Source organism: Triticum urartu, chromosome 5 (genome assembly GCF_003073215.2).
Source record: "Triticum urartu cultivar G1812 chromosome 5, Tu2.1, whole genome shotgun sequence".
Classification (NCBI taxonomy): domain Eukaryota; kingdom Viridiplantae; phylum Streptophyta; class Magnoliopsida; order Poales; family Poaceae; genus Triticum; species Triticum urartu.
The window spans coordinates 469,654,919-469,678,053 of NC_053026.1; the positions used below are offsets into that span (position 1 = coordinate 469,654,919).

Consider the following 23,135-nt stretch of genomic DNA (forward strand, 5'->3'; position numbering starts at 1 on the left):
TTTTAGTGTATATTATTGTTATATGCATTGAAAAGTTTCATATACATATAAAATATTTGTACGTGCATATTAAATATTTCCAAATACACGTTCTTGAATTTTTTTTGAATGATACATGATATATAATTATATTAAAAATGATACATGGTATACATATTTTTTGACATGCATGAACATTATTTAAAATGTACCATACATTTTCTTTAATGGTTTGAAACATCTATTATATTGTTAAAATGATAGAAAACGAACGGTGAAGATTTAACGCTCTAGAGTTAAGTTATTTGAGCGGCCTAGATTAATCTGATATATAAGCCACAACTAATCAACTAGAAATTTCTCCAAAAAAAAACTACCATCTAGATGTATACTGGTCGGTCAATCTGTACGTGAACCAAAGAAAAAGATAAGCTGACTTACGGCCAGGAGGAGACACGTCTAGAAAAGCATTACACGCCCTGACAGTTGCCTAATCAAAAGCGAGAAAGAATAAAGAAAGGAGAGTCTTAGACGGACACGTAGCTGAATAGTTTCCATCGCAAGGAGTCAAACAGAAGAGAAAAAAGATAAGGTGTCTGGCAAAAAAAAAAGGATAAACACACAGTTGTCTGATTGATTTTCATCGGATACATTATCAACACATGCGGCCTCAACACCAGCAAATTTAGGGCCAGACAGGAGACTGCGGTACATCTACAGTGCCATGACGCTCGGAAGCATCCAATACAGCGGCAGACAACAATGTAGTTAGATTTTTTCATGCCGTTTAGATGTATCCATCTTAGCCTATCTTCGTAGCTTACTAAATCATCTTTAATGTGCAGTGTTATATAGTTAAATCATTTAGTTCCCATCAGAATTCATATGTACACTATGAATAAACAACCATGTTTTTAATTTTGAAGGCAACAACAATGGGGCGTCCAAGAATTAGTGACTTTGGGATTATACTGAGAATAATGAGGATTATATTGAGTGTGAATAATGAGCGAGAGATTCGATCAACCCTTCAACTGGGGCATTTGTAAGCATCAATCCGATCTTGACAAACATATGTATTTTTAAATATTTGTAAATATATCGTCGTCCATAGGTAAATACTAATTTTTTTCTTCATTTTTTAAGGGCGATGACAAGTCATACTACTATATAGAAGAATCTGATAAAAATTTGCCAGTAAAAGATTAACGTAGAGTTCTATATATGTATTTGACAACTTTGCAATTGTAGAATGTACCAAATATCACGAGGTAGCCACTGAAAAAATAATGAAATTATTACTTTTATGTAAATTTATAATTTATACTGTAAAGGAAGTGAAAGGTTGGTTAGATAATTTTGCAGATTACTAATTTCAGTTCGCCACCAACAATAAATTACAAGATTTAAGCAGGTTTAGCTAATATACACCGATAAGTACAAAGTTCAGGTACGTCACGTGCAATGACACAAATGCACCATAAGTACGTGCATGCATGCGCATGACATAGGGGATTTACAAGCTGCCCTCTAGAATTCAAATGCTTTCCCAATTGCATTAGTAGTGCACCTCTGCTTTCTAATCATACAACTACCTCATCACGCAAGATTTGTTAGTATCAAACACTGTGCCACCAATCAAGAATTTTCATTTTTTTATTTGCCTCAACCTGCATATATTATTGCATAGACATCCATCAGTTTATGTTTAAGAGTACAATCATCAGTGCACGCCTTATTGTTTCGAATGTAGCATATTACAAGCATTCAAATCAAGCAGACCGATCAATTAACCGTGACCAAGACCAGGTGTGAGCCATGAGGAAAGAAATTAAATCATGATCAAATGGCGAGCAAACAAACTTCAGTATATAATGCAAGAGAGGTGAGGAAAACCCTAAAGATAGAGGTACCCAAATATCCATGTCTTGGAAGTCGCAACACTTTTTACACCCATATTAGTAGTTCAATATAAATATGATTTTTGAACTAAAAATATAATATGGATTGATAGAGGATAAATACCAACTAATTAACATACTTTTGATGTGTCGTACATAGGAGAAAATGATGTTCTTGCAACAACCATAATGGTTGGATAATGGCGAAAGAACGGCATGCTATTGCATGAATCAGAAAACAGTAGTTCAATATAAATATGATTTTTGAACTAAAAATATAATATGGATGATAGAGGATAAATACCAACTAATTAACATACTTTTGATGTGTCGTACAATGGAGAAAATGATGTTCTTGCAACAACCATAATGGTTGGATAACGGCGAAAGAACGGCATGCTTTTGCATGAATCAGAAAACACAACAACTAGGAAAAAAATAGAAAAAAACTCATATTTAATATATTGGGAAAATATATTAAAAAACTGCTGTCGTAAAGACAGATAGATAGAGGAATGTCAGTGTCGTATGAAACTGGAGAATACTATGAATCACTATGGCTTTGTATAAAAGGCGCCTGTCCTGACACAAAAAATATTAACCAACATTTACCCACTACACTTACATGGATTTTTTTTGGCAAAACAAGTGCCATATTTTACTCAAGCTGTTCATTTTTACTCATATAGGTGTGAACTATCAGATGAAACAGATAAAGGTAGTATTAAATAATTGGCTAACAATAATATGTACATACTCGCTCCGTATCAAATATAAGACACATTTTGACACAATTATAGTGTCAAAGAGCATCTTATATTTTGATACAAAGGAAGTATATAGTAAATCAAGCTGTGCAAATGGGCAAGTCACACATTCCTTTCTAAGACTTAGTTTTTGTTTATATTCCTAAAAAACTTGATACGCATAAAATACAAATACGTGTATGATGTAAAAAAATAGGGCTTCTAAATTTATAAACATTTGCGTGATTTTACTATATATCCTGCAATAAAATGTCACCGCAAGAAAATGTGTGTCTTTCATGTGTCTACAAAGTCTCCTGAATGGAAACACCATCCTCACAAGTATTTGTTTCATGGTAGAAGCTGAAAGGCATACTTTTCACCGGGGCTAGCCAGGAGTGCTGATAACAAGCTGAGCACCGAAGAGATGAACAATGGCAAGAAAAAGATTGATTGAGATGAGAGACTACAAAGGAAATTAAGGAGTTCTTACAATCGTATAAGGTAGGAGAACAAAACATATTTGAGCTTGCTTCTTGACAAAAGAATTATGCTTAGCTCATAAAAAATTGGAAACTACATAAGCACTTTAAAATAAAGTAATAATTATAGTTAAGCAACTACCTATTCTAAAGTTGAACCTTAGTCAACCTACAAAAATAAGTGATACAAAGTTCCTAACCAACAACGAATTAACTACATATGTCCAACGCTAAAACCACGCATTCTGACATTTTTTGAATGTTTAAGCCTTCAGCTAAAATTAATGGAAAGTCACATGCAAATTTGAATTTAATGTTTCTAATATCCTTTTTGGCGTGTTCCCAGTATCCTAATAATTATTACACAGAATGATTTCCTAACAACATAACTACTAAAATTTGAAACAAAAAAGCGTACAACAAGTGCACTAGAGAACAGTTTTTCGAGAACTGAGAACAATTAAACTTTATCTAGCCGCGCGAATGCGCGGGTAACTCTGCTAGTTATTTTTAAATACATGATCTTTTTTTATATTGTACACCAATTTTCTAAAATATCACGTATATTTTTTTCTAAACCGAATTTTTTCTATGGTCAGCAACATTTCTTTATGATACAATTACTTGCTAAATTGTACCATTACGAGTGCCTGATCCGGTAACTATGCGAGTGCCCGATCCGTCTACTACCGTGTCATCGCCGTCCGTGAAGGGGGCCACACCCCGGAGACGCGTGCCGCCTCTTCGGACATGCCACCACACCACCCCATATGTATGAGGGGTCGATGCGATGCTCCGGTGGCATTGCTACCCCCAAGGGCCCCCGTCGTGCCGAACCCTGGAGCGATTGACCACGAGATCTAACCCTTTGACTTTCCACGGACGGGCTTTGAACAGTGGGCCTCTCCACCCGGTTGTGTCAGGTCAGCTCAGAGGGACACCTGGGAGCAACATCCGGGCCAAAACCACAGCTACATCCCCTCCGTGTAGACCCGACGCGTCCGTTTCCCCCCTCCAGGTGCTGGCGGCGGCGCCATCCGTGAGGGGTGCCACATCCCGGAGACATGTGCCGCCTCTTCAGACATGCCACAACACCACCCCGCATGTATGAGGGGCCGGTGCGACGCTCCGGTGGCATTGCTACCCCCAGGCCCCCCATCTCGCCTAACCGTGTAGCGTTTGACCACGGGATCTAGCCCTTTGACTTTGCACGGACGGGCTTTGACCAGTGGACCTCCCCACCCGGTTGTGTTAGGTCAGCCCATAGGAACACTTTGAAGCAATATCCGGGCCAGACCCACAGCAAGATCCCCTCCGTGTAGACCCAACGCATCCGTTTCCCCCAACAGGTGCCGGCGGCGGCGCCGTCCGTGAGCTTTGCCAAACCCCGGAGACGCGTGCCGCCTCTTCATACATGCCAACACACCACCCCGCATGTATGAGGGGCCGGTGCGACGCTCCGGTGGCATTGCTACCCCCCAGGGCCCCCGTCCCGCCTAACCCTAGAGTGGTTGACCACGAGATCTAGCCCTTTGATCGACTTTCCATGGACGTGCTTTGAACAGTGGACCTCTCCACACCGGTTGTGTCAGCTCAGCTCAGAGGGGCACCTGGGAGAAAAATCTGGGCCAAAACCACATCTACATCCCTTCCGTGTAGACCCGACGCGTGCGTTTCCCCCCTCCAGGTGCCGGCGGCGGCGCTGTCCGTGAGGGGGGCCAAACCCCGGAGACGCGTGCCGCCTCCTCAGACATGCCACCGCACCACCCCGCATGTATGAGGGGCCGGTGTGATGCTCCGGTCGCATTGCTACCCCCCAGGGCCCCCGTCCCGCCTAACCCTGGAGCGGTTGACCACGATATCTAGCCCTTTGACTCTCCACGAACGGGCTTTGAACAGTGGACCTCTCCACGCGGTTGTGTCAGGTCAGCACAAAGGGACACCTGGGAGCAACATCCGGGCCAAACCCACAGCTACATCCCCTCCATGTAGACCCGACGCGTCTGTTTCCCCCTCGAGGTGTCGGCGGTGGCGCTGTCCGTGAGGGGGGCCAAACCCCGGAGACGCGTGCCGCCTCTTCGGACATGCCACAACACCACCCCGCATATATGAGGGGCCGGTGCGACGCTCCGGTGGCATTGCTACCCCCCAGGGCCCCCGTCCCGCCTAACCCTGGAGCAGTTGACCACGAGATCTAGCCCTTTGACTTTCCACGTATGGGCTTTGAACAGTGGACCTCTCCACCCGGTTGTGTCAGGTCAGCTCAGAGGGACACCTGGAAGCAACATCCGGGCCAAACCGACAGCTACATCCCCTTCGTGTAGACCCGACGCGTCCGTTTCCCCCCTCCAGGTGCCGGCGGCGCGGGCGGGCTTTGACTTTGCACGGATGGGCTTTGACCAGTGGACCTCTCCACCCGGTTGTGTTAGGTCAGCCCATAGGAACACTTTGGAGCAACATCCGGGCCAGACCCACAGCAAGATCCCCTCCGTGTAGTCCCGACGCGTCCGCTTCCCCCTCCAGGTGCCGGCGGTGCTGCCGTTCGTGAGGGGGGCCAAACCCCGGAGATGCGTGCCGCCTCTTCGGACATGCCACCTAACCACCGCGCATGTATGAGGGGCCGGTGCGATGCTCCGGTGGCATTGCTACCCTCAGGGCCCCCGTCCCGCCTAACCCTGGAGCGGTTGACCACGATATCTAGCCCTTTGACTTTCCACGGACGGGATTTGAACAGTGGACCTCTCCACACGGTTGTGTCAGGTCAGCACAAAGGGACACCTGGGAGCAACATCCGGGCCAAACACACAGCTACATCCCCTCCGTGTAGACCCGACACGTCCGTTTCCCCCTCGAGGTGTCGGCGGTGGCGCCGTCCGTGAGGGGGGCCAAACCCCGAAGACGCGTGCCGCCTCTTCGGACATGCCACAACACCACCCCGCATGTATGAGGGGCCGGTGCGATGCTCCGGTAGCATTGCTACCCCCAGGGCCCTCGTCCCGCCTAACGCTTGAGCAGTTGACCACGAGATCTAGCCCTTTGACTTTCCACGTACGGGCTTTGAACATTGGACCTCTCCACCTGGTTGTGTCAAGTCAGCTCAGAGGGACACCTGGAAGCAACATCCGAGCCAAACCGACAGCTACATCCCCTTCGTGTAGACCCGACGCGTCCGTTTCCCCCCTCCAGGTGCCGGCGACGGGCAGGCTTTGACTTTGCACGGACGGGCTTTGACCAGTGGACCTCTCCACCCGGTTGTGTTAGGTCAGCCCATAGGAACACTTTAGAGCAACATCCGGGCCATACCCACAGCAAGATCCCCTCCGTGTAGACCCGACGCGTCCGTTTTCCCCCTCCAGGTGCCGGCGGTGCTGCCGTTCGTGAGGGGGGCCAAACCTCGGAGACGCGTGCCGCCTCTTCGGACATGCCACCGCACCACCCCGCATGTATGAGGGGCCGGTGCGACGCTCCGGTGGCATTGCTACCCCCAGGGCCCCCGTCCCGCCTAACCCTGGAGCGGTTGACCACAATATCTAGCCCTTTGACTTCCCATGGACGGGCTTTGAATAGTGGACCTCTCCACGCGGTTGTGTCAAGTTAGCACAAAGGGACACCTGGGAGCAACATCCGGGCTAAACCCTTAGCTACATCCCTTCCGTGTAGACCCGACGCGTCCGTTTCCCACTCGAGGTGTGGACGGTGGCGCCGTCCGTGAGGGGGGCCAACCCCGGAGACGCGTGTCGCCTCTTCGGACATGCCACAACACCACCCCGCATGTATGAGGGGCCGGTGCGACGCTCCGGTGGCATTGCTACCCCCCAGGGCCCCCGTCCCGCCTAACCCTGGAGCAGTTGACCACGAGATCTAGCCCTTTGACTTTCCACGTACGGGCTTTGAACAGTGGACCTCTCCACCCGGTTGTGTGAGGTCAGCTCAGAGGGACACCTGGAAGCAACATCCGGGCCAAACCGACAGCTACATCCCCTTCGTGTAGACCCGACGCGTCCGTTTCCCCCCTCCAGGTGCCGGCGGCGGGCGGGCTTTAACTTTGCACGGACGGGCTTTGACCAGTGGACCTCTCTACCCGGTTGTGTTAGGTCAGCCCATAGGAACACTTTGGAGCAACATCCGGGCCAGACCCACAGCAAGATCCCCTCCGTGTAGACTCGACGCGTCCGTTTCCCCCCTCTAGGTGCCGGCGGTGCTGCCGTTCGTGAGGGAGGCCAAACCCCAGAGACGCGTGCCGCCTCTTCGGACATGCCACCGCACCACCCCGCATGTATGAGGGGCCGGTGCGACGCTCCGGTGGCATTGCTACCCCCAGGGCCCCCGTCCTGCCTAACCCTGGAGCGGTTGACCACGATATCTAGCCCTTTGACTTCCCACGGACGGGCTTTGAACAGTGGAAATCTCCACGCGGTTGTGTTAGGTCAGCACAAAGGGACACCTGGGAGCAACATCCGGGCCAAACCCACAGCTACATCCCCTCCGTGTAGACCCGAAGCGTCCGTTTCCCCCTCGAGGTGTCGGCGGTGGCGCCGTCCGTGAGGGTGGCCAAACCCCGGAGACGCGCGCCGCCTCTTCGGACATGCCACAACACCACCCCACATGTATGAGGGCCGATGCGACACTCTGGTGGCATTGCTACACCCAGGGCCCCCATCCCGCCTAACCCTGGAGCAGTTGACCACGAGATCTAGCCCTTTGACCTTCCACGTACGGGCTTTGAACAGTGGACCTCTCCACCCGGTTGTGTCAGGTCAGCTCAGAGGGACACCTGGAAGCAACATCCGGGCCAAACCTACAGATATATCCCCTTCGTGTAGACCCGACGCGTCCGTTTCCCCCCTCCAGGTGCCGGCGGCGGGCGGGCTTTGACTTTGCACGGACGGGCTTTGACCAGTGGACCTCTCCACCCGGTTGTGTTAGGTCAGCCCATAGGAACACTTTGGAGCAACATCCAGGCCAGACCCACATCAAGATCCCCTCCGTGTAGACCCGACGCGTCCGTTTCCCCCCTCCAGGTGCCGGCGGTGCTGCCGTTCGTGAGGGGGGCCAAACCCCGGAGACGCGTGCCGCCTCTTCGGACATGCCACCGCACCACCCCGTATGTATGAGGGGCTGGTGCGACGCTCCGGTGGCATTGCTACCCCTCCCAGGGCACCCGTCCCGCCTAACCTTGGAGCGGTTGACCACGATATCTAGCCCTTTGACTTCCCACGGACGGGCTTTGAACAGTGGACCTCTCCACGCGGCTGTGTCAGGTCAGCACAAAGGGACACCTGGGAGCAACATCCGGGCCAAACCCGCAGCTACATCCCCTACGTGTAGACCCGACGCGTCCGTTTCCCCCTCGAGGTGTTGGCGGTGGCGCCGTCCGTGAGGGGGGCCAAACCCAGGAGACGCGTGCCGCCTCTTCGGACATGCCACAATACCACCCCGCATGTATGAGGGGCCGGTGCGACGCTCCGGTGGCATTGCTACCCCCCCAGGGCCCCCGTCCTGCCTAACCCTGGAGCAGTTGACCCTGAAATCTAGCCCTTTGACTTCCCACGTATGGGCTTTGAACAGTGGACCTCTCCACCCGGTTGTGTCAGGTCAGCTCAGATGGACACCTGGAAGCAACATCCGGGCCAAACTGACAGCTACATCCCCTCCGTGTAGACCCGACGCATCCGTTTGCCCCCTCCAGGTGCCGGCGGCGGCGCTGTCCGTGATGGGTGCCATGTCCCGGAGACCCGTGCCTTCTCTTCGGACATACCACAACACCACCCGGTTGTGGTAGGTCATCCGATATATATAAACACTTGGGAGCAAAGTCCCCTTCCTATATATAGACCGGATGCGGCTGTTCCCCACTCCAGGTGCCGGCCGGCGGCGGCGCCGTCCGTGAGGGGGGTCACACACCTCCCTATAGAACCAAAAATAATGTATGTATGCTTATCTTAACACATGCTATATGTAAGTTAGTCAAATAATAATATGTAAGAAAACATAAAATATAGCTATGAAAAAAGCAAATATATATATATATATATGCCGACGGCATAGTTGCGGCCAGGGCAAATGGCCGGCACGGTGCGGATCGATGACGTGTCATCTATGCTGACGGCAACCGTCGGCATAGGCCTTGGCCGGTGCGCTTTGGATCGATGACGTGGCGTTCGTATCTATGCCGACGGCCGCCCGTCCCCGCCGTCGGCATAGATCTGACGCCGTTAGCCGCCTGTCACGGGCGTGGTCGCCGGACCCGCAGCTTTGCCGACGGCCTATATATGCCGACGGCGGCTGTAGGCGTAGATTGGTCTATGCCGACGGCCGTTCTTTGCCGACGGGGGCCGTCGGCGTATACTGGGATAGCCCGACGGCCGTTGTACGCCGACGGCCTGGGGCCAGCTGTCGGCATAGTCTAGAATAGGCCGACGGTGGCCGTCAGCATACTTTTGGCCGTCGGCATCGAGCCCTGTTCCGGTAGTGCCTCTGCAGTGTAGAAATAGAATTATGAGAGAAGAAACAGCTTGCCCCCTGCCGATGAAACACTGTACATACTTGCTGACCGACATGTTTCTGTCATTCAATCAAACAAGGGAGATAAAATTGAGAACCCTGCTGACCGTGGGATGGGATCCGGTGTGCCCCCCATGCTGGCATGGCACGAAACAAAAATCGAGACTGAAGAAGACGCAGCGCTAAATCGCGCTAGTGCTATCCATAAGCCAGCAAAGAAACAGGCAGCTGAATCGAATCGCACAGGAGGACAGGCCAGTTGCGAACATAAGATTCAGGGGGAACAGGGAGCTGGTTGAGTCGCGATACACTGCAAGAAGCCACCCAATTTGGAGCACGAAGCCACACCAAATCAAGACATGGTGATGATTGGAGCGCGCGTGCATGCGTGCCCAAGTGCAGAGTACTAGAGATTCAGGGGGCACCGCGGGCGCCGTGAACCCCATTGCCACGCGTGCGCGTTCCGGCCGCGGCCGCCGACCTTGGGTGATGCCGATGGCAGGACCCGGTGGTCCGTGTGCGCTGCGTCCAGACCAAGGAGAGCGAGGCGGGCACCGTCCGACGAAGATGTACTCATCGGTGAATATTCATCTCAATTCTCAAGCACACAAACCGTAATCGGTGAATATGCATCTCAATTCTCAAGCACATATATAGTACAACTGTATAGAAGAACAGGTACGTATTGTCTGACATCATTCTCAAGGAATTTATGATGCAGAAATCCTCTGATGGACTGGATTTACAGCTAAGGGATATGAAATACAGTACTACTACTCCCTCCGTTCTGAATTACTTGTCGCAGATATGGATGTATCTAGATGTATTTTCAAGTAAATTGGAACGGAGGGAGTAGGATTTACAAGTAACAACCGATGATGACAAAGACTAACACCATCCAGAAGAAGCATTCCATGACTAGGAGCTTCAACTGCAAGCAGTAGGACGAGTCAATGCAAGTAGAGTATTCCATGGCGTTCAACTGGAGGCGGGCGCGCGGGGCGGACGAGCCCCTCACTGATCGTCCACCAGGATGACTGCGAGGTAGTCGTCGAGGTCGATCATCGCGCCGATGACGGTTTTGCGGATTGCCACGGGGGGAGGCGGCTTGGTTTAGGGAGAGGTCGGCGATGAGGGCGAACCCGTTGGCGAACCCGCGGCTCCGCAGCTCGTGGTCCTCGTGGTCCACGCCGTAGGAGAGGACGTCGATGACGCGGGCGCAGCGGGCGACGTTCTCGGCCGCGCGCGGATAGTACGGGCGATGGCGGAGGTTGGGAAGGTGGTAGACGCGCAGACGACCAAGGTACCAGGCAATGGCGCCGAGGAAGCGACCTGGCGATAGTTGAGGAAGTCCCATCCGTGGAGCTTGGCGGGCGTCGCGTAGGAGGACGGCTAGCTCTGCGACGTCCACGAGCGAGCCGACGCTGCGGCCCGCCCGCATCGAACAGGTCGCGCGCCTCCTCCAGCGAGCGGATGTCGATGGGGATGGGGGCGCCCGCCATGGCTCGGACCTCGGACTCTACGTACGCTCGGTGGGAAGGCGAGGGCTCTCTCCTGGTGGTTGGCTGGGGGTGGAATGGGGACTGGGGTGGGGAATGCCGGTGATAGGGAAGGTGGGTTTATATGGGCAGACGGCAGGCAGCCGGCGCTGAGGAAGCATGCCCAGCGCGGCGCGGTTCAACTTTGCAAAGGGAGGAAGAAATGTGCGGCTTGGTGGCCCCACATGTAAGCCTCGTTGACCATTTGGTCTTCGTCTAGCGGCCCTCAATCCCCACCGCGCGGCGCGGCCTGAATCCCTAGCCCCCGCCCCCCCCCCCGCCGCGCCGTAGCCTAGCTCGACTGACGAGAAGCCCCGCCGTGCGCCTCCGCCCCCGCTGCCGAGAAGCCTCTCACGCGCGGAGCCGTTCCTGTTGGCGTGCCTGCTGCCCCAACCCCGTCCGCAGTTTCGGGGGATTCGTTTCTCAGGTACCTGACGCTTAAACCTCTCGAGGGACCCCTCCCTTGTGTTCCTTTGATTGGATCCCTGTGGTTTTCATGCCAGGCTCTTGTGTTTCAGGGGGCAGGGGTGGGGAAGGTTTCAAGGGCTGCCAAATCTTGGAAATACTACATGTTTCTTCAATGCAGTGCTGCAGAGCCTCCAAGGGCTTGTCAGGTTTCGCAGCATGATGGTAGGACCAGATGTTCCATCAGGACTGGAGCCATTGCTATGTCACTCAAGAAGCTGTTCCAATTCTACTATAAGAATTCCACTGTTTCTAGTACAGAACAGTTTTAGGTGCCTAGGTGTGTTGTAATTCTCAAGTTTAAAACCCAAGAGACATGCTTGCACAAGTTTAGGGACCTATTGTGCACTTTCCAATTCCATATCTGACTATCTGTGATTTATGGGTAGAAAGAGTCATTTACAGCCTTTAAATTGGCTTCTACTTTGGAAATAAGAAATAACTGTTTTCCTTAAAATGCAGATCTAAAGATAATGACATCACCACTTATCGGTTAGCAGTTGTTGTTGAGCACCTGGGAACCATGGCAGGACGGCATTATGTTGCATATGTAAGATCTGGCAAGATAGGGGGTCAGCAGCAGTAGAACCGGGCCACCAAGTCTTGGTTTTATCTTTTATGCAAGCGACACACAAGTCAGAGAAGCCTCTCTAGAGTAAGTTCTCAACTATGGGAGGCTTGCATTCTTTTTTACCAAAGGATGGTGGATTACGAATTATGTCAACTTTTGTTTTAATCAGATTTGGGGTTTAGGGTTTTTGCTAGATCACAGTTCAAAATAATTTCAACACTGGAATAGAAGGGGCCTTTTTTGTATGTGTTGTAGGCACACATAGCAATGGTTTCAGTGCGGAGGTTATTTACGGTGGATTTTTCATGGGGATTGGAAGTAGCAGATCCTACGTTGATGGAAACCAAATGATACTTGCAGAATTTAAGGAGTGAACCTGAATGTGAAGCGGGATATAAATTCTCTCTTCATACTATTAATTGGATACCGGAACTACAGAAAGCAAATAGTAAAGGCAGGGATATCATTGACTGTTAGTGTCACCATTTTTTAGGGGGTGAACATGATTACAGAGCAAGTACTACTGCTGAAGCATATTAGGATTCTTCGTGATATTTATGGGCAACTATAGGCCTCTAAACATGCCAATTGCTCCGATGTTTTGCATAATTGGAATTTTGCTGAAAGGGGAAATTTCCTCTAATGTTATCCGATAAACATATAGTTTGGATAAATATTTCAGTGTTGTAGTCAAAGAAGACATGAAACTTTTAACAGTTTTATTTCCTGATGGACACGAAGGGTGTACTTTTACTCTGAAGGTTGGTTTCAAATCTTCTACAATTCTTGGCATAGTGATCTTTGTGTTCCCATTGGGACGATTGACATTTCTTAGTATTGTTCTTCAGGATCAGTAAATAGCGGGGCAACAGGGGTGGCTGTGGGACTGGAGCAGTGGAACGTGGCAACTCTGGTTGTGATTGAGAGGGGCAATTGTTGGATTAATATTCAATACGACTACCATACCTGTGTGGCGCTCTCTAGGGATTTAATGGTGCGATCTTTTTCCAAGCAGGAAGAAACTACGGAGGAACTCAATAAGTGGAGAAGTGCATTAGAGAGTGCTTTAGCGCAGGCATCAAGTGTAGCGCGTACAGCGGGGCAAAATCCAATATTCAACACTGATGCAACAGAACCTTCTGAAGCTTCAACTGAACATTGTAAGCTATGTTAACTTTCACCAAACCTGCACAAGCTGGGCTAACCTCTAAGCTTTTGTGGTATTTTGAGCTAACGGTTTTTATATAAAAATAGGCAAGTCACATTGTGGTTGTATTTATGAAATTCTCCATGTACATTTTTTTTTCAGACTTCATTCTTATTGTTTGATAACACCTGTTTTCGTTTCATTTCAAATATCTGGTAAAGTATGGCAAAGTATGCTCTAGACTTCCAGTTTGGTGTTCTACTTCATCGTTCACTACTTAAAAAAACTTAATTATTCGCTTCCTAAACGTGTTAATGGTTGAGAAATTCTAGGGCACTGAAATAATGAAGTTTGTAGGATAAATTCCAGTTTGGATGTCATGTCTCTAGTCCTACACTAACACAGCTTATACAAGTGCACTTAGGGACAGAGCTCGCCTAATGGCACTGGGTTGAACTTACCCAATAAAAGTTAGAAAAGCCTTCATTGGTTAGTAGTAACTACTCCTTCTGTCTCAAAATGTAAGACAGGGAGTACTATTTATTTGTAGATGATGACCCCACTTTAATAGACACAACATAGAGATGATAACCCTGTAGGGATTTATTTTCTTGCTTTGTTCATTTTCCTGGGTATAATTTGGATGTTGGTCTTCAGTTCTTATGGCAGGAGAATGACAGACAGTATGGTTGAAATGGCAAGGTCTGGACAGAGGTTTCTTACTGTGTATTATGATCATGGGCCCAATGTGGTGGGGAATGACATGGACGATGTCGTGATATATCCCACTGCCGAGCTGCCTCCTGTCATCAGTCCTCAAAAGCCAAGGAATCATATGCACTCAAGTCCTGAAGAGAAGCCAGAAAGGCAGATTGATGAGGCAGAAAGTCAGCTTGATGATTCTGATAGTAATGAGAAGGTTGGCAATGAGAAAGATTCAGATGATCCGGATTATGATGCCATAGTTGACAGTGACTATGGTCTTGAAGATGGAGATATTTGTGATGATGACTTTGACGATTTTGCTGATAAGAAGGGGAAGACAAAGTTAGCTGAAGAAGAACAATCTGATGAAGGAGAGCTCAAGTACCCAGAATCAGATGATGATGGACAGATCAAGTTTAATTTCAAAATTTTCAGAGAATAGGATATGAGTAGTCCAGTGTTCACTGTTGGACAAAATTTTCCCATTGTTGATGTGTTGAGGACTTCTATCAAGGAGTATTCTTGCAAGGAGAGAGTAAACATTATGTTGAACCGGTATGGGCCCTAGCCCATCAAGATCTGTCTCTTGGGCCCAAGCCCATGAGAGGTGCTGACCTAGAAGAGGAGCCCCTCTTCCCTTCTCCCGTGTGAGCCGTCACATCTGAGACACACACTCACGCAGGAAACAAGACATGAAGCGAGGCTGCTGTCTGAAGGTACCCATCTCCCGACTCGACATGGTATCGAGCCAGGCGACGACGGTGACGGCGTAGTCCCTCGCCGGAGAGGCGGCGGTGGGGCCCAGCGGGGTCAGGCGAGAAAGGAGGCTGCGTGCGTGCGCGAGGTGGCAGGTCTGCTGTGGTGCGTGCGGCGGCGGCGCGGCTGGGCTCGAGGAGCTGCGATGCGGCCTGGAAGGTGCTGCTTCCTCTTGTCCTGCTTTGCGTCCCTGGGGTGGCTAGCTGCAAAGGGGGCGGCCGAGGAGGGCTGCTGCGGGCTGTGCAGGCGGCTGCGGCAAGAAGAGGAGGAGGAAGAAGGCAGCGGCGGATTTGGGCTGTGTGCGAGTCAGGCTGCGGCGGGGAGCTGCTGCTGTTGGTGCTGCTGAACAGAAGAGGAACTGCAGCTGCTGCTGAACAGAAGAGGAACTGCAGCTGCTGCTGCTGCCTTGTGTTGTTCCTGGAAGCTTGCTGAGCTGCTGGTGCTTGTGCGGCTGGTTCTTGGTGCTGCGGCAGAGGAAGAAAGAAGTGCAGCCTGCTGGACTGCTCGTTCTGGAACAGGAAGAGGCTGGGCTGGACCGCTTGTGTGCTTTACAGAGATTTTTTTTCTCTGTGGACTTGCTGTTGTGAGCTTGGTGTTGTGGTGGTGGTGGTGCTGCTGCTTGGGAAAGAAGACTCTCTGAGGCTGAGTTTTGCTCTTGCTGCTTATCCTGTCAAACGATGGCTGAACCAACTGGTCTTGCCGAGGCTTTGGAGAAGCTCGCTAAGATCCTCGCGGAGTCCAACTCTGGGGCCATCGTTCCTCGACAGGAAGTGGCTCAAAAGCTTGAAATGTCGCCCCTGGACATGAAGCTAGAGGGGGCAACAAATTATTTGAGCTGGTCCAGGAGGGCTTTGTGGGCTGTGGAGCAGAAGGAGCTTGATGGATATTTGTTGGGCACCGTTGTAGAACCAGGGGACAAGCGTAGTGCAGAGGGCAAGAGGTGGAAGGTCATCCACTCTGTACTTATGGTGTGGTTGTTGAACTCTGTGATGCCCTCCATTGGACGCTCTGTGGAGGGGCTATCCTCACCTGCTGAGATATGGAAGATTCTGTCCACTCAATACTCTGGCAAGGGCAATGTCATGCTCATTGCTCAGATTGAGGACAAGATTAGGTTGCTGCGCCAAGATGATGGCATGTCAGTGATGACATACGTGGCAGAACTGCAGGCTCTATGGGCTGACCAGGATAACTGTGATCCCCTGGAACTCTATGACGCGGCTTCAATCGAGTCAGGGCATAAGTGGATGGCACGCAGGCGTGTGCTGAAATTTTTGGCTGGCCTCAAAGGTTGCTTTGATGGCAGGAAGGCTTCCTTGTTGCACCAACCTAGTCTGCCTACCATTCCCGAGGCTATTGCAGCGATGACTCAAGAGGAGGTGCGCCTATCCCTTGAGCATGCAGACGTGAAGGTTGTGCCAGCTTCGACATTTGCAGTCACTGAGCGCATGGAGTGGGGAGATCCCACCAAATGTCATATCTGTGGGGAGGTAGGTCACTGGAAGAGAGAATGTCCAACTCGTGGCAGAGGCAGGGGATATAACAGAGGGGGAACAGGCAGAGGTAGAAGTGCTAGAGGCAGAGGTGGATACTCAGAGACCTCATGGGGCCAGGCTTCTAGAGGCAGAGGTGGCTACTCAGGACACTCAGGGGGTCAGAGGGCTCACATGGCCGTTGCAGGAGACACTGGGAGGTCCAAAGGCAAAGATGTAGATGATGTTGTCTATGGAGACTTTGCTCACTGGGCCTCCACTGATGAAGGTAATCCGGAAAGAGCATCTCTTGCTACTAATGAGAGTGCTCCAGAGTGGGTTCTTGACTCTGGAGCATCTAAGCATGTTGCTAGTAACTCCTGTGTGTTCGAGTCTTACACTAAGCATCCTCCCTCTCACACGAGCACTATACAAACGGCTGATGGCACAAAACAACCAGTCATAGGGGTTGGTACAGTCAAGTGTACTCCGACCATTTCCCTATCGTCAGTTTTACATGTGCCAGCCTTTCCTGTCAATTTGGTCTCTTTCAGTGCACTCATTGATCAAATGGACTGTCGTGTGATCCTTGACAAGTTTGGTTGCTTGATTCAGGTGTGACAGACGAGCCAGACGGTTGGGACTGGCACCAGGCGTAGGGGGCTCTGGTACATGGACTAGGAGGTGCAGCCGGACTTGGTGTGTGCTGCAACCATGGAGGATAAGGAGAAGCAGGCGATGATCCATCACTATAGGATGGGGCATGTATCTTTTGATAAGATGAGTAGAATATTTCCGGATGTTATGTGTGGAATAGGCAAAGGCAAGCTGACATGTGATGCTTGTGAATATGCAAAACACACACGGGCCTCATATGTGAGTAAGGGGCTCAGGAGCATATCTCCTTTTATGCTTATTCATTCGGATGTATGGACTAGCCCAGTGGTGTCAATGGATGGGAAGAAGTATTTTGCTACCTTTATTGACTGCTATTCTCGCATGACTTGGATTTACTTGATGCGTCACAAGGATGAGGTGTTTAGCTGTTTTCAGCACTTCCATGCTCTTGTAAAGAACCAGTTTCAGGTACAGGTCAAGGTGCTCAGGACGGACAAGGGAACGGAGTATGTGAACAACATTTTTGGGGCTTTCATGGCTGACCATGGGATTCTTCATCAAACTTCATGTCCGGACACCCTCCCTCAGAATGGAGTGGCCGAACGAAAGAATCGTCATGTTCTTGAGGTTGCTCGGTCGTTGATGTTTACCATGAATGTGCCTAAGTTCTTGTGGGATGATGCAGTTATGACAGCCACATACTTGATCAACCGGACACCTTCCAGGATACTTGGCATGAAATCTCCGTCTGAGTTGCTCGTTGGAGATAATAAGTTTGTTGTTCCGCCAATGTTGTTTGGCAGTACCTGCTTTGTTCGTGATCACCGACCATCTGTTGGCAAGCTTGATCCTCGGGCAATGAAGTGTGTCTTTTTGGGATACTCGTCTAGTCAGCAGGGGTATAAATGTTGGTGTCCCTCTGAAAAACGCAGGTTTGTAAGTATGGACGTTACGTTCAGGGAGTCTGAGCCATTCTATGGTGAGCCGTCTGATCTCAGTCTGCTGTTTGCAGAGCTTGACCACCTACACCCTGTGCATGATGGTCAAGAGGGAGAGAAGGATGTGTCTCATACTCACGGGGATTCTGTGGACATTAACGCTGATAATGATGTGCATGCTCAAGTTCAACCAATAGTGGGTACAATTCCGGTTAGTACCATCACTGATGATGATGTGCAGGCTCATGTCGAGCCAACTGTCGATACACTTAAGATTGGTGCTCTCCAGGTTCCTGTTCGGGATCGATGGCAGACGAATACCCTGGTGTACTCTCGACGGCAACCACAAGTGCAGGGGGAGCAGCAAGGCAGGGAGGCAAGAGTGCAGGGGGAGCAGCAAGGCAGTGAGGCAAGAGTGCAGGGGGAGCAACAAGGCAGTGAGGCAAGCTCATCTGACACAGTGGAGCTGCCCATTGCGTTGCGAAAACCTACACGTGAAGCGGCAAGGAAGGGTGAGGTAGCAAGGAAGGCTCTGCCAAAGGATGATGCTTGTGATGACCTTGATATTGGCAATTTTGTGTCTTACAAGGCTTTGTCACCTTCATATAAGGCGTTTGTTGCCTCTCTGCAAACCGTGTCTATCCCTAAGGATTGGAAGGCTGCAAAGCAAGATCCGAAGTGGCGTGAATCGATGATAGAGGAGTTAGAAGCATTGAAAAAAAACAAGACATGGGTGCTAACCACATTGCCGGCAGGAAAGAAAGCAGTGAGTTGCAAGTGGATTTTTACTGTGAAGCAGAATCCTGAGGGCAAGGTGGAACTGTATAAGGCTAGATTGGTCGCCAGAGGATATAGTCAAACTTATGGAATTGACTATGATGAGACATTTGCTCCAGTTGCAAAGATGAACACAGTACGGGTATTGGTCTCGTGTGCTGCAAACTTTGGGTGGAAATTGCACCAGTTAGATGTCAAGAATGCCTTCTTACATGGTGACTTGAAAGAAGAGGTATACATGGAGATACCACCTGGTTTTGGCACAGAACAGACTACGGGGAAGGTATGCAAGCTGAAGAAATCCTTGTATGGTCTGAAGCAATCACCGAGGGCATGGTTTGATAGGTTCAGACGAGCTGTTTGGAATATGGGGTATGGCCAATGTAATGGTGATCACACGGTGTTTTATAGACACATTGATAAGAAGATCACCATTGTTGTAGTGTATATTGATGATATCATCATCACCGGAGATGATGAGGAGGAAATAAAGAGAGTGAAGGGGTGTCTGAACAAGGAGTTTGAGGTAAAAGACTTGGGAAATCTAAAGTACTTCCTTGGCATAGAAGTGGCTCGGACAGAGAAGGGAATATCTTTGTGCCAACGAAAATACACCTTGGATCTTTTGAGTGACATGGGCATGATGGGATGTCGTGCAGCCCCTACTCCGATTGAACAAAATCAACAAATAACAGCACAATCATGTGAGCTAGTGAATAAGGAAGATTATCAGAAGCTGGTTGGAAGGTTATTGTACTTGTGTCATACCAGGCCTGACATTACGTATGCCGTGGGGGTGGTGAGCAGATACATGCATGAACCAAGGAGTGGGCATCTTAATATTGTTCATAGAATCCTGAGATACTTGAAGGGGACTCCGGGTAAAGGGTTGTGGTTTGCGAAGAGTGGACATCTTGAGGTGGATGGCTATAGTGACTCTGATTGGGCTAGCTGTCAAGATGATAGACGATCAACTTCAGGCTACTGTGTGTTTGTGGGAGGAAATTTGGTGTCATGGAGAAGCAAGAAATAGACTGTTGTGTCTAGATCAACAACAGAAGCTGAATATAGAGCATTATCTCAAGGGTTGTGTGATATGCTCTGGGTGAAGCACCTACTATGCGAGTTAAAACTTTTGAGGAAGGGACCCTTAAGAGTGTGGTGTGACAATCAGTCAGCTATAGCCATTGCTAATAACCCAGTTCAACATGATAGGACGAAGCATGTGGAAATTGATCGCTTCTTCATTAAAGAGAAACTAGATGCTGGGATCATCAGCCTTACTCATGTCAGCTCTGGGCAGCAGTTTGTAGATTGCTTGACAAAGGGACTAGGAACAAAGGACTGTAACTTGGCGTGTGACAAGATGGGGATGATAGATATCTACCACCCATCTTGAGGGGGAGTGTTGAACTGGTATGGGCCCTAGCCCATCAAGATCTATCTCTTGGGCCCAAGCCCATGAGAGGTGCTGACCTAGAAGAGGAGCCCCTCTTCCCTTCTCCCGTGTGAGCCGCCACATCTGAGACACACACTCACGCAGGAAACAAGACAGGAAGCGAGGCTGCTGTCTGAAGGTACCCATCTCCCGATTCGACACATTAGCATTCCAAAGAATGACAGAAAGTGGATATTTGCAGTATGTGCTGATGGTTGCCCATTTAATATGTGGGTATCTTATGACAATATAAGCAAGGTTATCATGATTAAGAAGTTTAACGAAGAAAACACCTGTAGGAAGGCATGGGATGTGAAGGCCTTTATCTACAAGTTCCTTTCTCTGAAGTATATAGAGGCATTCAGAGCTGATGATCGGATGAGTTTGAGAAAAATTTCTACAATTTGTGCAAAAAGACTAGCTTGGGAGAGCTAGGAGACATGCCATGAAGATTATTTATGGAGATGAAGATTTGCAGTAGTATTTCTCCTTTGATGCATGTAAAAGGGGATTTTTGACAGCATGTAGACCAATAATCTTCCTGGATGGGTGTCATATCAAGACCAAGTATGGTGGTGTTCTCCTAGCTGCTATTGGAATTGATCCCAATGACTGCATTAACCCATTGGCGATGCAGTAGAGGAGGTTGAAGATACTTGCGCTTGGAGGTGGTTTCTCACTGCATTAGTGCAAGATTTGGGGATTGTAAATACTGCTCCTTGGACTATCATGTCTGACAAACAGAAAGTACATATCAAGACCAAGTATGGCGGTGTTCTCCTAGCTTCTATTGGAACTGATCCTAGTGACTGCATTTACCCATTGGCGATGGGAGTAGAGGGGGTTGAACATACTTGCACTTGGAGGTAGTTTCTCACTGTATTAGTGCAAGATTTGGGGATTGTAAACACTGCTCCCTGGACTATCATGTCTGACAAAGAGAAAGTTATTATAGTTCTTTACTTCCAGTGTCATTGTGATCTGTTGCTCAATGGTTGGTTACTAAGTACATATTCAATTACATGAACAAGTATATCCTAGAGACCAAAGAACTGCCTATCCTTAGCATGATACCATGAGAGTCGGCGCTGGATACTCTCATCTCAAAGGCTACCAGGTGCGTAGAAACTGAAGTGTGGAAGGTTGCGGAGGATGCTTCCAGCGCTAGGGTTCCTACAATTGTTGATTCCATCTTTGAGTGTCACCTGTCTAGTACCGTGTCCAAAACTGAAAATGCACACATGGGTCTGTTAAGCATGACCAGTTCCTTGATCTCTCAGCTACAAGTTTGATCAAGGAAGCCTCCAGCCAAGAGTATTTCATCACCACCAGCAAAGAGGAGCAAGAAGTCCATACGAGAAAGGAGTAGAAATCACAGATATGGAAACATTGAGTGTCTCCTGCAATAGTGGAGACTGGAGAGTAGCAAAAAAAAGTCTGAACAGTTGCTGAATGCAATGATTCCCAGATTCCAGGTTCTGAATTGGGACAGGTTGTCAGTGAGAAAGTGCCTGAGTGCAATGAATCATGTGCTAACCAAGACCCGAAGGCCGCTTCATATGTGGTGGCCGACATCTCCTGGTTGGATTATGTTGCTGATGCAGATAAAACATAGTCTGAGATTATTGATTTGGCATGTTCTACTTGAGGCAGGACATTTCTGGGACAGCAATGATGCCATACATGGTTCATTGCACTGTCGAGATGATGCCATGCCCAAAGAGCAAGCCTTGAGTTCTAAGAACTCAGTTGAGAACACAGCTTATTTACATCCTGTTATATTGCTTCCTTACAAAGAATTTGGTACCACTGCTGAAGGAATGGCAGGAATGGTAGAATGCTCACAAAACAGAATCCAAAAAATGTTAGTCCTCCAGCTGTTTATACAGTATTGGAATTGTAGAAAGCAAGATATTAGGGCCAGTTGTTCCAACAGGAGCCGTTGCTATGTTCACGGAAGGTGCACTGGGCCCAAAGACCTTCTCATGTATATGTGCAAAATACTTTCATCTAAAGTATTTGTGTGAAATACCCCCAGGAGGTGCACTGGAAACAGGCACAATGTTTGCCGTTGACACTACTGAGAACACCATAACATGCTACCAGGAGTGTAGGGATTTGAACAGCTAAGCAGTACTAATTTACGTCTTCTAGTAGGCAACCACACTTTGCCCAGCATAACAATGTGCATAATGTGGATGTAGACGCTGGAAAAAGAAGTGTGGCAATGAGTTGTGGTGATAATGACTCTACCTCTTGAAGTACTGCTAGCTACAAAAAGATTGAATCTGGTGGTGCCAACGCTGAGGAAGTTGTGACTAACTAGTAGCCGTTCACCTGGGACACAAAGCATCTTGCCCAGCGGCCAACACCAAAGATATGGTTGGCAAGGCACACAAGGGACAAGATAACCAAAAGAAACAGAAATAGGTTGAAACAAAGGTTGTAAGGGCATATTTATCCCTAAGGTGTTTTGGTGATTGATGACAATGTGTTTGCGAACTAATCGTGTGTCTTGAGTTTCCCAGACATTTCTTCGCTAGGCACAAGACGGCTTGGTGTCCCTCAAAGACTATTGAAGACATCGTTTTTCTACATTTCTTTCTGGTGGATTTGAGTCGTAGGAAAGCCGTACTATTAAGAGGGGGTCCGCGTCGGAAAGGTTCGGGTGGAATCATCACGTACACGTTTCTTCCTAGTCCCCTCCTTTCCCCTGCACCTTGGAGCATCCTCCGCTTGTCTCTCTTTACCTTGTTCTGGCTGCTGTGTTGGCTTGCGGTAGTACTGCTCCCTGATGAGTGGTAGTACCGTAGGCACCAGCGGTAGTACCGTGTTGTGGCGCGGTAGTATCGCAGGTGCCCACGGTAGTACCGCTCCTTTGGAGCCGTAGTACCGTGACCTCCAGGCCAAGTACCGCTCCCTCACGGTAGTAGGGGCGGATGTAATTTTTTACATCCGCGCTACCACGGTAGTACTGCAACCCTTCTGCGGTAGTACCGTGCGCGGCTTGGCTCAGCTGCCGGCGGTAGTACCGCTCCTCTGCGGTAGTACTGTGTTGGATTTTGGCTACGTCCGTTTTCCAACGGATGTAGGCACAG

At 49.2% G+C, this 23,135-nt stretch overlaps 2 protein-coding genes and 1 pseudogene across 3 annotated transcripts; all 3 read left to right on the forward strand.

The window, feature by feature from the left end:
• The first annotated feature begins 11,447 nt into the window (after positions 1 to 11,447).
• LOC125509911 lies at positions 11,448 to 16,903 on the forward strand. 2 transcript variants are annotated; one of them, XM_048674947.1, is made up of 5 exons: positions 11,448 to 11,577; positions 11,669 to 11,895; positions 12,078 to 13,099; positions 13,202 to 13,346; positions 13,991 to 16,903. In XM_048674947.1, the coding sequence occupies exon 5, from the start codon at positions 15,472 to 15,474 to the stop codon at positions 16,885 to 16,887; it is 1,416 nt and encodes a 471-aa protein (XP_048530904.1). In that variant the 5' UTR covers positions 11,448 to 11,577; positions 11,669 to 11,895; positions 12,078 to 13,099; positions 13,202 to 13,346; positions 13,991 to 15,471; the 3' UTR covers positions 16,888 to 16,903. The 2 variants fall into 2 exon arrangements, with proteins under 2 accessions (XP_048530904.1, XP_048530903.1); XM_048674946.1 differs by having other exon boundaries at positions 12,078 to 13,346.
• Positions 16,904 to 17,826: 923 nt separating this feature from the next.
• LOC125507164 lies at positions 17,827 to 19,998 on the forward strand. The gene is made up of 2 exons (XM_048671835.1): positions 17,827 to 19,125; positions 19,774 to 19,998. The coding sequence occupies exons 1-2, from the start codon at positions 17,827 to 17,829 to the stop codon at positions 19,996 to 19,998; spliced, it is 1,524 nt and encodes a 507-aa protein (XP_048527792.1).
• Positions 19,999 to 20,964: 966 nt separating this feature from the next.
• Positions 20,965 to 23,135, forward strand: part of LOC125507166 — a 33,565-nt pseudogene continuing 31,394 nt past the window's right edge.

What these genes read in the sequence shown, in the direction of transcription:
- LOC125509911 (XM_048674946.1), top strand. Translation starts at nt 15,472, where the DNA reads ATGGCTGAACCAACTGGTCTTGCCGAGGCTTTGGAGAAGCTCGCTAAG.
- LOC125507164 (XM_048671835.1), top strand. Translation starts at nt 17,827, where the DNA reads ATGGACGTTACGTTCAGGGAGTCTGAGCCATTCTATGGTGAGCCGTCT. An exon ending in GTCTGAACAAGGAGTTTGAG is followed by an intron (nt 19,126 to 19,773) that starts GTAAAAGACTTG and finishes TGTGACAATCAG; the next exon opens with TCAGCTATAGCCATTGCTAA.